General features: G+C 40.6%; 1 protein-coding gene across 2 annotated transcripts in view; it reads right to left on the bottom strand.

The window, feature by feature from the left end:
• Positions 1–8,073, bottom strand: part of bltp3a (bridge-like lipid transfer protein family member 3A) — a 28,123-nt gene extending 20,050 nt beyond the window's left edge. For both annotated transcript variants that reach the window (XM_061985365.1, XM_061985366.1), the window contains exons 1-2: positions 7,853–8,073; positions 2,962–3,124 (exon numbers count right to left, since the gene is read on the bottom strand). In XM_061985365.1, the coding sequence (XP_061841349.1) occupies positions 2,962–3,124; positions 7,853–7,896 (207 nt within the window). In that variant the 5' untranslated portion in view covers positions 7,897–8,073. The remainder of the gene's footprint in view (positions 1–2,961; positions 3,125–7,852) is intronic.
• Between the last annotated feature and the right edge of the window lie 8,048 nt (positions 8,074–16,121).

Genomic DNA, 16,121 nt, shown 5'->3' with positions numbered 1-16,121 from the left:
TAGGTTTTGGAGCAACATATGTTGCCATCCAAGCAACCTATTTTTTATGAACGCCCCTGCTTATTTCAGCAAGACAATGCCAAGCCACATTCTGCACGTGTTACAACAGCGTGGCTTCGTAGAAAAAGAGTGCGGGTACGAGACTGGCCTGCCTGTAGTCCAGACCTGTCTCCCAGTGAAAATGTGTGCCGTTTTATGAAGCGTAAAATACGACAAGGGAGACCTCAGACTGTTGAACAACTTAAGCTGTACATCAAGCAAGAATGGGAAACATTTCCACATTGAAAGCTTCAAAAATTGGTCTCCTCAGTTCCAAAACGTTTACTGAGTGTTGTTAAAAGGAAAGGCCATGTAACACAGTGGTAAAAATGCCCCTGTGACAACATTTTTGCAATGTGTTGCTGCCATAAAATTCTACGTTAGTAATTATTTGCAAAAAAAAATTAAGTTTCTCAGTTCGAACATTAAATATCTTGTTTTTGCAGTCTATTCAATTGAATATACAGTAAGTTGAAAAGGATGTGCAAATCATTGTATTCTGTTTTTACAAACCCCGTTTCCATATGAGTTGGGAAATTGTGTTAGATGTAAATATAAAACGGAATACAATGATTTGCAAATCATTTTCAACCCATATTCATTTGAATATGCCACAAAGACAACATATTTGATGTTCAAACTGATAAACATTTTTTTTTTGCAAATAATCATTAACTTTAGAATTTGATGCCAGCAACACGTGACAAAGAAGTTGGGAAAGGTGGCAATAAATACTGATAAAGTTGAGAAATGCTCATCAAACACTTATTTGGAACATCCCAAAGGTGTGCAGGCTAATTGGGAACAGGTGGGTGCCATGATTGGGTATAAAAACAGCTTCCAAAAAAATGCTCAGTCTTTCACAAAAAAGGATGGGGGGAGGTACACCCCTTTGTCCACAACTGCGTGAGCAAATTGTCAAACAGTTTAAGAACAACATTTCTCAAAGTGCAATTGCAAGAAATTTAGGGATTTCAACATCCACGGTCCGTAATATCATCAAAAGGTTCAGAGAATCTGGAGAAATCACTCCACGTAAGCGGCATGGCCGGAAACCAACATTAAATGACCGTGACCTTCGATCCCTCAGACGGCACTGTATCAAAAGCCGACATCAATCTCTAAAGGATATCACCATATAGGCTCAGGAACACTTCAGAAAACCACTGTCACTAAATACAGTTTGTCGCTGCATCTGTAAGTGCAAGTTAAAGCTCTACTATGCAAAGCGAAAGCCATTTATCAACAACATCCAGAAATGCCGCCGGCTTCTCTGGGCCCGAGATCATCTAAGATGGACTGATGCAAAGTGGAAAAGTGTTCTGTGGTCTGACGAGTCCACATTTCAAATTGTTTTTGGAAATATTCGACATCGTGTCATCCGGACCAAAGGGGAAGCGAACCATCCAGACTGTTATCGACGCAAAGTTCAAAAGCCAGCATCTGTGATGGTATAGGGGTGCATTAGTGCCCAAGGCATGGGTAACTTACACATCTGTGAAGGCACCATTAATGCTGAAAGGTACATACAGGTTTTGGAACAACATATGCTTCCATTTAAGCGCCGTCTTTTTCATGGACGCCCCTGCTTATTTCAGCAAGACAATGCCAAGCCACATTCAGCACGTGTTACAACAGCGTGGCTTCGTAAAAAAAGAGTGCGGGTACTTTTCTGGCCCGCCTGCAGTCCAGACCTGTCTCCCATCGAAAATGTGTGGCACATTTTGAAGCGTAAAATACGACAGCGGAGACCCCGGACTGTTGAACGACTGAAGCTCTACATAAAACAAGAATGGGAAAGAATTCCACTTTCAACGCTTCAACAATTAGTTTCCTCAGTTCCCAATCGTTTATTGAGTGTTGTTAAAAGAAAAGGTGATGTAACACAGTGGTGAACATGCTCTTTCCCAACTACTTTGGCACGTGTTGCAGCCATGAAATTCTAAGTTAATTATTATTTGCAAAAAAAAAAAATAAGGTTTATGAGTTTGAACATCAAATATCTTGTCTTTGTAGTGCATTCAATTGAATATCGGTTGAAAAGGATTTGCAAATCATTGTATTCCGTTTATATTTACATCTAACACAATTTCCCAACTCATATGGAAACGGGGTTTGTATTTACGATTTACACTACGTGCCAACTTCACTGGTTTTGGGTTTTGTATTTAGGATAACAAAATTATTTACCTTCCAATTACAGAAAACAATAAAAAACTCTACACTAATGAGAAATAAAAGTGTATGTCCTTTGAAATGGTTACTTGCATCATTATTATATATTATGATTACATTACATCCTAAACACTATAGTTTTTATTGAGTATTTATTGTTTAAAAGCATGATGTAAACAAAAGCGGAGTCTGCATAAACAGATAAATAGTATATTATAAGTAAAATTAAGTAAAATAATACAATATTTTTGAAAAGTAAATTATGGCATATAGTTCTAATGTGTGGCACCTTGAGACATAAATATGTTGATTGAGAGTAATCAACATTCCATCACTCGTTATTTTCACACTCCTATGCACTTACATGTATAAAATATAAAACTCTCAAATGGAATCGCAATCTTGGAGAGACAATCGCAATTAGTTTTGTCTCGTGCAGCCCTACTCTATACTGAAACATCTTCTACGTTAAATGAGTTCGACAAGGAGGTATTAAAAAGCACAAAAAAAATCAGTTGACTGATGCGTGGAATGTTGTTGAATATCACTGTGGAATGTTGTTGAATATCACTGTAAAATGAGACATTGCTTTTAAATGTGATTGGCTTTTTGTTAAAATAGAGTGAGTTTAATGATATTTGTGTGATTTTGGATTCTTTCTGCGTTGGAAGAGCTGCAATATTGTCCCGTCGGCCAGTGTACCCATCTACCTGTCGAACCTGCTAAGTAGTTCTCGAAGTGACTCACCCTGATGGCGGCTTTGTTGCAGTACACGCGTGTGACGGCCAGCCAGGTAGGCAGGTCGAGCATGTTTTGCAGAACCTCTTCATCAAGCTCCAGGTTGGACAGCTGTCCCTCCCCCTTCAAGGTACTCAGGTTGATCTTGTCTGGGGATAGATTCTTGGTGAACCTAAGAACAGGAGCGGGACCAATGACATTGTTCAACTTGTTTATCTGAACACATCCAAATAGCTCAGCTCTATGGGACAGAATAGAAAGGGAAGGTGACAAAACAGCTACACGGTGAATTTTATATCTGAAACACAGTTCTGACACATCATGATGACAATTACGTTAAATGTCAAATGAGAAAACCAAGGAGTTGGTAACAGCTACATCACTACTGAGTTGGGAATGTCCAAACACTGTTAATACCGTGATGTGCCAGATAACCCTTGCAGACCAGCAGAACACAGAGTTTCCTGTTCTGAGCACTGAACCATCAAACTTCATCAGTCATGGACAATCTGTGGTTTGTTTGATTGGATTTGCCTCTAATTTGAATGAATGAAGAGCATTTGACTAGGATGAAATTGTACAACTTCCTCTATAACTGGCAGGTCAGACTAAAAAGAGGTGAGTGGAGCAGTATGAGTTCAAATACTATTGTGGAACATAAGCTAATGGTTAAGATTAGCGTGCTTTAAATAAGTAGAGAAATTCAAGAGCTTATCCAAGGCAAGAAAAGGAAGCCATTGTAAAAACTGTTGGCCTAACAATTAAACGGTACTAAAACTGATTTCAAAATCAGTCTTGTGAAAAATAAACCATATCAAATTATCACACAGAGCTTAATATTAGATGTCAAATTACCAATAAAACTTTGTTTTTATGTCATTTCAACCATTATATACCACTTTTAGCGCTGCAACGATTAATCGATTAGAAAAAAACTCCAATTTATATTATGTTGCTTTGGTTAATGATTTAATGAGTGTAACAAATAAAATTGATTAGACTGGGACCACATGGAGTGGCCGGAACTTGAAATAGGTACCAATATGTAACATACTTTCCAAATTCATTAGGAGCACACATGAGAGCGGTGGTGTGTGTGCGCCCTGATCTGTATGAGATTTTTGATTGTTTTAAATTAACACACACGTTAAAGGTTACATTTCTGTTTCGTCCGGGTCGCATTGACATGACAGTTGAGTTCTCAGGATACAAAAAGACAGACAGTGTCAGCAGCAGCGTACATGTAAAAAGCTTTTAATTAATTACACAAGGCAAAAATACACAACTTAGATGCTAGCGTAGCATGGCATGACCTTAAAAAAGCGAAGCATGAAGCCAAAACACAAAACAGTCGCGCAGGGCGAACCGCAAGAAAGTCTTAAGCGTGGTAAAAATGGAAACCGTAACTGTCGCGCAGAGCGTACAAAAATCCTGCAAGGACTGACGGGGTGACACGGGTATAAAAAAGGGGAGTGATCGGTGGCGGCAGCAAGTGACGACACTAATCACTAAACTGAAAACGGTGTAAGCGTAAACAAAGGACGGAAAGGAGCGCTAGAAACAGAATTAAACACAAAACCGAGGAGAACAACAACAAACCCAACACAGGACATCATGACAATTTCAATGTTGATGATGTGCATTAGAAAAAAAATGAATGAAGGTTATGGAAGCAGAAAAAGTGTTGTTTATTTGAAATATTTTCCCTAAACTATGCATTGAGGCTATAAAGTGTGTTTAATCCGATTAATTGAACAAATTAATTGATGGATTACTCGAGTAATCGGACAAACTAAATTAATCGATCGCTGCATATTATTCCCTATGTGCATTTTGGACTTTTGTCTTTTTTTTTTAAACAATCATGTGTTGCAGCATTACTTTGTGGATGATGTGACTGGAACACGGCATTATTATCGTTCTTTTTCTATTTTATTTAGAATCATTTAAGTCCCATCTTAAAACTCATTTGTATACTCTAGCCTTTAAATAGACCCCTCTTTTAGACCAGTTGATCTGCCGTCTCTTTTCTGCTCTGCCCCCCTGTCCTTCGTGGAGAGGGGGGCATAGATGAAGCGCTAGCTGTTCAAAGTCGGGACCCGGGATGGACCACTCATCTGTGCATCAGTTGAGGGTGTCTCTGCGCTGCTGACTTGTCTCCACCCAAGACGATCTCCGGATGGCCCCACTATGGACTGGACTCTCACACTATGATCTAGATCAGGGGTAGGGAACCTATGGCTCTCGAGCCAGATGTGGCTCTTTTGATGACTGCATCTGGCTCTCAGATAAATCTTAGCTGACAATGCTTAACATGATAAGTAATGAATAATTCTGCTGTTAATCAGTTTTAAAAATAACGTTCAAAATATAAAACATTCTCATGCATTTTAATCCATCCATCTGTTTTCTACCGCACCTGTTCAAGAAGTCGTAATATTGGAAAGAAGTATTTTATTTATTATTGGTTAGCTTCAGAATAACAATGTTATTAAAAAGAATAAGAGACTTATTATACTCTAAAAATGTTGGTCTTACTTAGAAATACCCACATTTAGTTGTATTCAGTGTTAAAAATATTATATGGCTCTCACGGAAATACATTTTAAAATATTTGGCTTTCATGGCTCTCTCAGCAAAAAAGGTTCCCGACCCCTGATCTAGATCCATTCGACGTCCATTGCACCAGTCCCCACATCTGCGGTCCCCTCCAAGGTTTCTCATTGTAATCCCATTGGGTTGAGTTTTTTCTTGCCCTGATGTGGGATCTGAGCCGAGGATGTCGTTGTGGCTTGTGCAGCCCTTTGAGACACACGTGATTTAGAGCTATAGACAAACCCTGTTTCCATATGAGTTGGGAAATTGTGTTATATGTAAATATAAACGGAATACAATGATTTGCAAATCATATTCAACCCATATTCAGTTGAATATGCTACAAAGACAACATATTTGATGTTCAAACTGATAAACTTTTTTTTTTTTTGCAAATAATCATTAACTTTAGAATTTGATGCCAGCAACACGTGACAAAGAAGTTGGGAAAGGTGTCAATAAATACTGATAACGTTGAGGAATGCTCATCAAACACTTGTTTGGAACATCCCACAGGTGAACAGGAAAATTGGGAACAGGTGGGTGCCATGATTGGGTATAAAAGTAGATTCCATGAAATGCTCAGTCATTCACAAACAAGGATGGGGCGAGGGTCACCACTTTGTCAACAAATGCGTGAGCAAATTGTTGAACAGTTTAAGAAAAACCTTTCTCAACCAGCTATTGCAAGGAATTTAGGGATTTCACCATCTACGGTCCGTAATATCATCAAAGGGTTCAGAGAATCTGGAGAAATCACTGCACGTAAGCAGCTAAGCCTATGACCTTTGATCCCTCAGGCTGTATTGCATCAACAAGCGACATCAGTGTGTAAAGGATATCACCACATGGGCTCAGGAACACTTCAGAAACCCACTGTCAGTAACTACAGTTGGTCGCTACATCTGTAAGTGCAAGTTAAAACTCTCCTATGCAAGGCGAAAACCGTTTATCAACAACACCCAGAAACGCCGTCGGCTTCGCTGGGCCTGAGCTCATCTAATACAAAGTGGAAACGTGTTCTGTGGTCTGACGAGTCCACATTTCAAATTGTTTTTGGAAACTGTGGACGTCGTGTCCTCCGGACCAAAGAGGAAAAGAACCATCCGGATTGGTATAGGCGCAAAATTGAAAAGCCAGCATCTGTGATGGTATGGGGGTGTATTAGTGCCCAAGACATGGGTAACTTACACATCTGTGAAGGCGCCATTAATGCTGAAAGGTACATACAGGTTTTGGAGCAACATATGTTGCCATCCAAGCAACGTTACCATGGACGCCCCTGCTTTTTTCAGCAAGACAATGCCAAGCCACGTGTTACATCAACGTGGCTTCATAGTAAAAGAGTGCGGGTACTAGACTGGCCTGTCTGTAGTCCAGACCTGTCTCCCATTGAAAATGTGTGGCACATTATGAAGCCTAAAATACCACAACGGAGACCCCCGGAGTGTTGAACAACTTAAGCTGTACATCAAGCAAGAATGGGAAAGAATTCCATTTGAGAAGCTTAAAAAAGGTGTCTCCTCAGTTCCCAAACGTTTACTGAGTGTTGTTAAAAGGAAAGGTCATGTAACACAGTGGTGAACATGCCCTTTCCAAACTACTTTGGCACGTGTTGCAGCCATGAAATTCTAAGTTAATTATTATTTGCAAAAGAAAATAAAGCTTATGAGTTTGAACATCAAATATCGTGTCTTTGTAGTGCATTCAATTGAATATGGGTTGAAAAGGATTAGCAAATAATGTATTCCGTTTATATTTACATCTAACACAATTTCCCAACTCATATGGAAACGGGGTTTGTAAATAATCTTGATTGATTGATTGATCGTTGCCATTAACAATTCGGAACTAAATCACTGTAACCCTCACATTGTTTATGTATGTAATACATGCAGTGAGAGACTGGGGGATTAATACATGCACAAACATCAACCTTCAACGTTGAGCTGTGAAGAAAATAATTTTCAGTTCCAGAAGGAATGTGCAAATTAATGTTTACAAAGCACAAGGTTTTATTCGCACACGCTTGGCTGTGGCAGACATCGTTTTTGACACCATGTCTTAGAGACATATGATCCAACTTAAATACATATTTGAAAGTGGACTTTAACATGAGGCCCCTTATGCCCTCCATCTCCGAACGCCGGAGGGTTAAAACGTCCAAATGAACAAAATAAGAGTACATTAATTGTCGATAGATGACACGCCAGTTATATTAGTGAAGCTTTGCTGTGACTGTTGACGTCCGCGTCCAGCAGGGCTAGCAGGCTAACATGAAGCCCAATAACAGCAGAACACTTACCTTGACAAATGTTTGAGAATTTGCTTTTTGATAATCCCTGCCATGTCTGCCGTGGTCGGAACCGATTCGTGCCGATGGCTTTGTGCTTCGATGATTATTCACTAGGTTGGCGATACTGCTAAATTCAATAAATAACTAGCTTTGAGCATCTTGTTAGCCATAGCGACGCTAGCCTGCATCTCCCACAGTACCGGACAACATAGCAGGTTTTTACCCCTTTTTCCCTCGCGCTCCTGTACCCACAACACAAGCGCAATGCCGCCACCTGTCGGGCATAATTGGTAATGACAGTAGGCGTTTTTATAAATAACAATTTTGGCAGTCATTTCAACCTGTGTGAAGTTGGCCCCCCACTGTGTCCATCCATCCATTTTCTACAGCTTGTCCCTCCAAATCTCCACAAACATGTCCCAAACATGTCAACAAAAGCACCATGAAGATTCTAGCGGGAACTCTCGTTCAACCCTTTTTCGATTACGCATGCACCTCCTGGTACCCCAGCACCTCCAAATCCCTCAAATCTAGACTTCAAACATCCCAGAACAAGCTAGTCAGATTACTTTTAGACCTCCACCCCAGATCCCACCTCACTCCTACCCACTTCTCCAAAGTGGGCTGGCTCAGGGTGGAGGACAGAGTAAAACAACTTGCACTGAGCCTTGTCTATAAATCCGCTACACCTCCCTGATACCGAAGTACATGTCAAACTACTTCCTTAACGTAAATGATCGCCATAACCACAACACCAGAGGGAGCTCCACTAACCACGTTAAACCCAGATTCCGAACTAACAAATGTCTTAACTCATTCTTTTTCTAAGCCACATCAATATGGAATGCACTCCCAACAGGTGTAAAAGAAAGGGCATCTCTATCCTCCTTCAAAACCGCACTCAAAGAACACCTCCAGGCAACTTCAACCCTAAACTAACACCCTCCCTTCCACATAATACCTCTTCGGATTGTAAATAATCAAATGTAAACAATCAAATGTAGACACTTTTTCTTATACTTTCCGATCTCTCGCTCTATGTCCACTACTTGCTGTACAAATCCTACCAAGTCAGTCCTACACTGTTTCAATATCCATTTCTCTGATGATGCAATTGTTGATGCTGATTGTTGATGACTGAAGTGTTGATACCAACCAAACCCCCCCCCCCCCCCCCCCCCCCCCCTCCATATCCCACACCCCGGACTGTAAATAATGTAAATAATTCAATGTATATACCCTGATGATTATCTTGTGTGATGACTGTATTATGATGTTAGTATATATTTGATAGTATATATCTGTATCATGAATCAAAGTTGAAAAACTTATTCGGGTGCTCCCATTTAGTGGTCAATTGTACGGAATATGTACTTCACTGTGCAATCTAATAATAAAAGTTTCAATCAATCAATCAATCTATCAATCAATCGTTTGTGCTGGTTTGTGCTGCAAAAAGGTTTTATTTTAGTTATTAACGTTTTATTGTTTTTTTAATGGTAACGTGTTATTATTCATAACCAAAGTTAAAGTTCCAATGATTGTCACACACACACACTAGGTGTGGTGAAATTTGTCCGCTGCAATTGACCCATTCCCATGTTCACCCCCTGGGAGGTGAGGGGAGCAGTGAGCAGCAGCGTGGGCCGCGCTCGGGAATCTTTTGGTGATTCAACCCCCAATTCCAACCCTTGATGCTGAGTGCCAAGCAGGGAGGTATGGGGTTCCATTTTTTGTAGTGTTTTGTAGCCCTTAAACTATGTCAAAAATCTCCCCAAACCATACTTGCCAACCCTCCCCATTTTCCCGGGAGACTCCCAAATTTCAGTGCTCCTCCCGAAAATCTCCCGGGGTAACCATTCTCCCGAATCCACTTGGACAACAATATTGGGGGCGTGCCTTAAAGGCACTGCCTTTAGCGTCCTCTACAACCTGTCGTCACGTCCGCTTTTCCTCCATACAAACAACGTGCCGGCCCAGTCCCATAATATATATGGCTTTTACACACACATAAGTGAATGCAATGCATACTTGATCAACAGCCATACAGGTCCCACTGAGGGTGGCCGTATAAACAACTTTAACACTGTTACAAATATGCGCCACACTGTGAACCCACACCAAACAAGAATGACAAACACATTTCGGGAGAACATCTGCACCGTAACACAACATAAACACAACAGAACAAATACCCAGAACCCCTTGCAGCACTAACTCTTCCGGGACGTTACAATATACACCCCCCGCTACCACCAAACCCCCCCCCTATCTCAGCAATCTGAGGGTTAATGGTTCAATCCACACCTTCTACCATCCTAGTCACGTCCATTGTGTCCTTGAGCAAAACACTTTCACCCTTGCTCCTGATGGGCCTGGTTAGCACCGTGCATGGCAGCTCCCGCCACCAGTGTGTGAATGTGTGAATGGGTGAATGTGGAAATAGTGTCAAAGCGCTTTGAGTTCCTTAAAAAGGTAGAAAAGCGATATACAAGTATAACCCATTTACCATTGACCATCTCCCTAATTTGGAGGTCTCAAGGTTGGCAAGTATGCCCCAGACTTGTCCCAATCGTCTGTTCTGGTTTGTGCTGCAAAAATGTTTTGGTCTAACTCAGGTGTCGGCATAACCTGACTCTTGCAAAATCATTGTAGTTCGCTGAGCTCCACACAACGATCTAGGATCGAGGGCAATGCAAACTCCTTTAAGATAGCAAAAAATAATGAACCAATCATGATCGCCGGGCGGGATTTCATAGATGTGACGTAGCGCCGAAGTGACTGTTTGATTCAAACAACAATGGCGGCACGCAGCGAGGAGTCGTGTGCTGACATTGATTCTGCTATTGCAATTGAGCATATTCGACACGATCTCTCCCGAACGTTCAACAATTTCAAACCAAGTTCTGTCAGACGTTCATCTATGCTTTTTTCGTTGGCGACTTTGTGAAATATTTTTTTGCTGTTCCCAATGAAGCCTTTAATTCGCATATTTTCTTTGCACAAACGACATTGATCGTCTACTGCAGTGTTTTTCAACCACTAGTGTGCCGTGAGATACAGTCTGGTGTGCCATGTGAGATTATGTCATTTCACCTAAATGGGCTGCAATATACAGGTAAAAGCCAGTAAATTAGAATATTTTGAAAAACTTGATTTATTTCAGTAATTGCATTCAAAAGGTGTAACTTGTACATTATATTTATTCATTGCACACAGACTGATGCATTCAAATGTTTATTTCATTTAATTTTGATGATTTGAAGTGGCAACAAATGAAAATCCAAAATTCCGTGTGTCACAAAATTAGAATATTACTTAAGGCTAATACAAAAAAGGGATTTTTAGAAATGTTGGCCAACTGAAAAGTATGAAAATGAAAAATATGAGCATGTACAATACTCAATACTTGGTTGGAGCTCCTTTTGCCTCAATTACTGCGTTAATGCGGCGTGGCATGGAGTCGATGAGTTTCTGGCACTGCTCAGGTGTTATGAGAGCCCAGGTTGCTCTGATAGTGGCCTTCAACTCTTCTGCGTTTTTGGGTCTGGCATTCTGCATCTTCCTTTTCACAATACCCCACAGATTTTCTATGGGGCTAAGGTCAGGGGAGTTGGCGGGCCAATTTAGAACAGAAATACCATGGTCCGTAAACCAAGCGCGGGTAGATTTTGCGCTGTGTGCAGGCGCCAAGTCCTGTTGGAACTTGAAATCTCCATCTCCATAGAGCAGGTCAGCAGCAGGAAGCATGAAGTGCTCTAAAACTTGCTGGTAGACGGCTGCATTGACCCTGGATCTCAGGAAACAGAGTGGACCGACACCAGCAGATGACATGGCACCCCAAACCATCACCCAACCATGCAAATTTTGCATTTCCTTTGGAAATCGAGGTCCCAGAGTCTGGAGGAAGACAGGAGAGGCACAGGATCCACGTTGCCTGAAGTCTAGTGTAAAGTTTCCACCATCAGTGATGGTTTGGGGTGCCATGTCATCTGCTGGTGTCGGTCCACTCTGTTTCCTGAGATCCAGGGTCAACGCAGCCGTCTACCAGCAAGTTTTAGAGCACTTCATGCTTCCTGCTGCTGACCTGCTCTATGGAGATGGAGATTTCAAGTTCCAACAGGACTTGGCGCCTGCACACAGCGCAAAATCTACCCGTGCCTGGTTTACGGACCATGGTATTTCTGTTCTAAATTGGCCCGCCAACTCCCCTGACCTTAGCCCCATAGAAAATCTGTGGGGTATTGTGAAAAGGAAGATGCAGAATGCCAGACCCAAAAACGCAGAAGAGTTGAAGGCCACTATCAGAGCAACCTGGGCTCTCATAACACCTGAGCAGTGCCAGAAACTCATCGACTCCATGCCACGCCGCATTAACGCAGTAATTGAGGCAAAAGGAGCTCCAACCAAGTATTGAGTATTGTACATGCTCATATTTTTCATTTTCATACTTTTCAGTTGGCCAACATTTCTAAAAATCTCTTTTTTGTATTAGCCTTAAGTAATATTCTAATTTTGTGACACACGGAATTTTGGATTTTCATTTGTTGCCACTTCAAATCATCAAAATTAAATGAAATAAACATTTGAATGCATCAGTCTGTGTGCAATGAATAAATATAATGTACAAGTTACACCTTTTGAATGCAATTACTGAAATAAATCAAGTTTTTCAAAATATTCTAATTTACTGGCTTTTACCTGTATATTGCGTTATGGATTTTATGCCATATTGCCCATCCCTACTTTATAGGGCGAGGGGGATTCTAAATTCACTTTAAGTTTACAGGAAGCCAGTGATAAGAGTAGCACCTTGAAACTCCATGCACAACTATAACGTGGTGGTAGCAGCAGCCAATAGTGCAAACAAATAGTAGGTGGTGACCATGACATGAAGCAGAAAAGAGACAGAGTCCACAGAGCTCTCCCAGCAACACCTGTTGGATGAGCTCAAGAATTGACTCTGGGTGAAGCACACTTGAGCAGCAACTCATTCCTTTTGTGTCAGTGATCATTTAAATGAGATGGTGGAGATTGACCAGATTACTTTTTTTAGGTTGACACACCTGTATCCCTATTTTACCATGAATTGATTTACGTGGACCCCGACTTAAACAAGTTGAAAAACTTATTCGGGTGTTACCATTTAGTGGTCAATTGTACGGAATATGTACTGTACTGTGCAATCTACTAATAAAAGTTTCAATCAATCAATCAATGCTCTCACCAACAGTCTGGGCCTGTACACAATTCTTTATTTTGATGTACTGTTGTCATGTTTCCTGTCTGTGCAGATGCCACGCTCAGTTTTCACTGCAAAACAAAGCTGTCTTTATGGTAAAAATAAAGTCACTGGTTTGTATCACCAAACTTCAACTTTAACAAAAGTCAATAACAGCAGCAGATGAATAATGTCTAAATCAGACTTGGGAAGACTAATCCATGGCTTTGTCTCCAGCAGGCTAGACTACTATAATGGCCTTCTCACTGGGCTCTCTAAACGAGCAGTAAAGCAGCTGCAGTACATCCAAAATGCTGCTGCTAGAGTCCTGACTGGAACCAGGAAATACAACCATAATAGTCCAGTCCATTAGGGTACTGCACTGGCTTCCTGTTGCTCAGAAAAAGACAATAAAACATTTCTACTTGTGTACAAGTGTTTTCATGGTCTTGTGCCAAATTACTTCTGACATGTTAGAGTCATATAAACTATCTCGAGCTCTGAGAACCTCACAGAGTGGTCTCCTGGTGGTGCCTAGAGTCAGGACCAAACATGGCGAGACTGCGTTTCAGTTTTATGCTCCTAAAATCTGGAATAATTCCAGAAGACAGGCCTCAAAGTTGGCAAAGTTGAAATACAAGCTGAAAACACTTTTAATTGTGCATATGACAACTAAAAGTATTTTATTCACACTATTTGACATTGATTGTATTTTGAATTATGATTGTTTTATGATGATTTCATTTTCTGATTTTAATTTTAATTATGTTTATTTTGTATTTTAATTGTTGCCTTCTAGTAATTTTCTGTAAAGCACTTTGAATTGCCTTGTGTACGAATTGTGCTTTATGAATACATTTGCCTTGCCTTGCAATTAAAAATTATTTAAATCTGTGTATTGTCATATGCAGACTGATTTGCCGGCTTTTTTGTGAACACTGCACTTAATGCACCTGCTTGTATAAAATGCAAAGCAGAAATTGTCTTCCATTTTTTTAAAGGAAAAGTTACCAGGTCTGATTCTCAACATCAAGTTGTTCATTGATAATAAAAAATGTTGGCGTATACCATAACCATAACCCCACCCCCAACATGGGCCACTCGATTCACAGCAAACTGCTCTCCCATACTACGCCACACACGGGTTCTGCCACCTGCCCTGAACAGTGAAAATCGGGATTCATTTGTGAAGAGAACACCCCCCAACGTGCCAGACGCCATCAAATCTTAGCATTTGCCCACTCAAGTCGGTTATGACAATGAGTCAGTCAGGTTGAGACCCCGATGAGGATGACGAGCATGCAGATTTGCTTCCCTAAGACGGTTTGTGCAGACATTCTTTGGTTATGCAAACCAATTGTGGCAGCAGCAACAATTCCACGACCATGAAGGTGCACCTGCTGGATGTGGAGGTCCTGGACTGTTGTGGTTAGACGTGGTCTGGGATTGTGACACTGGTTGGATGTACTGCCAAATTCTCTGGAACGCCTTTGGAGACGTCTTATGGTAGAGAAATGAACATCCAATTCACGGGCAACATCTCTGGTGGACATTCCTGCAGTCAGCATGCCAACTGCACGCTCCCACAAAACTTGCAACATCTGTGGCCTTGCCAATTAAAAACTCTTTAAATCGGTGTATTGTCATATGCAGATTGACTTGCAGGCTTTTTTGTGAACACTGCACTTAGCACACATGCTTGTATAAAATGCAAAGCAAAAATTGTCTTCCATTTTTTTAAAGGAATGTTACCAGGTTTGATTCTCAACATCAAGTTGTTAATTGATAATAAAAAATGTTGGCGTATACCATAACCATAACCCCACCCCCACCATGGGCCACTCGATTCACAGCAAACTGCTCTCCCATACTATGCCACACACGGGGTCTGCCACCTGCCCTGAACAGTGAAAATCGGGATTCATTTGTGAAGAGAACACCCCCCGACATGCCAGACGCCATCAAATCTTAGCATTTGCCCACTCAAGTCGGTTATGACAATGAGTCAGTCAGGTCGAGACCCCGATGAGGACGACGAGCATGCATATTTGCTTCCCTAAGACGGTTTGTGCAGACATTCTTTGGTTATGCAAACCAATTGTGGCAACAGCTACAATTCCACGACCATGAAGGTGCACCTGCTGGATGTGGAGGTCCTGGGCTGTTGTGGTTAGACGTGGTCTGGGATTGTGACACTGGTTGGATGTACTGCCAAATTCTCTGGAACGCCTTTGAAGACGTCTTATGGTAGAGAAATGAACATCCAATTCACATGAACATCCAATTCATATGCAGATTGACTTGCAGGCTTTTTTGTGAACACTGTACTTAGCGCACCTGCTTGTATAACATGCAAAGCAGAGATTGTCTTCCTTTTTTTTAAAGAAATGTTACCAGGTCTGATTCCCAACACCAAGTTGTTAATTGTTAATAAAACATGTTGGTGTAACGCTAAAAATACATTAAAATAAAATAAAAAGATTATAGTTAACAGGACATTATTGGATATCAAGCATTTGGAACTGATAACACTGAAAAAAGTATTAGCTCGTTCGACCCAAATGTTTTTTTTTATTAAATATGACAAAATAAAAAAAGAAACCCACAATTAGACAAAAATATCAAATGTAATGTAAATGCATATTCATTTTGAAAATAAGATCATTTTCATTTGATCTAACAACTAAATAATATAATACATGTATTTTTTTTTTCCAAAAAAATGTGTTTTTATTTGTTATTTTATTTTTATTTTATTTAAAAAAAAACGTTATTATAGTATTCAACATTTACAACATTAACATACAAGCAAATAAATAATAATAATCAAAACAAGTACAGAAACAGTACAAAACAGCGCCAGGGGGTGTAAACTCAATAAAGCAACTAAAGAAGAAAGCAATATATATATATATATATATATATATATATATCCATCCATCCATTTTCTACCGCTTATTCCCTTCGGGGTCGCGGGGGGTGCTGGAGCCTATCTCAGCTACAATCAAGCGGAAGGCGGGGTACACCCTGGACAAGTCGCCACCTCGTCACAGGGCC

The sequence above is a fragment of the Nerophis lumbriciformis genome, linkage group LG01 (genome assembly GCF_033978685.3).
Source record: "Nerophis lumbriciformis linkage group LG01, RoL_Nlum_v2.1, whole genome shotgun sequence".
Lineage (NCBI taxonomy): Eukaryota > Metazoa > Chordata > Actinopteri > Syngnathiformes > Syngnathidae > Nerophis > Nerophis lumbriciformis.
The sequence above is the reverse complement of the archived record's forward strand: the minus strand, read 5'-3'. Positions and strand labels throughout refer to the sequence as shown.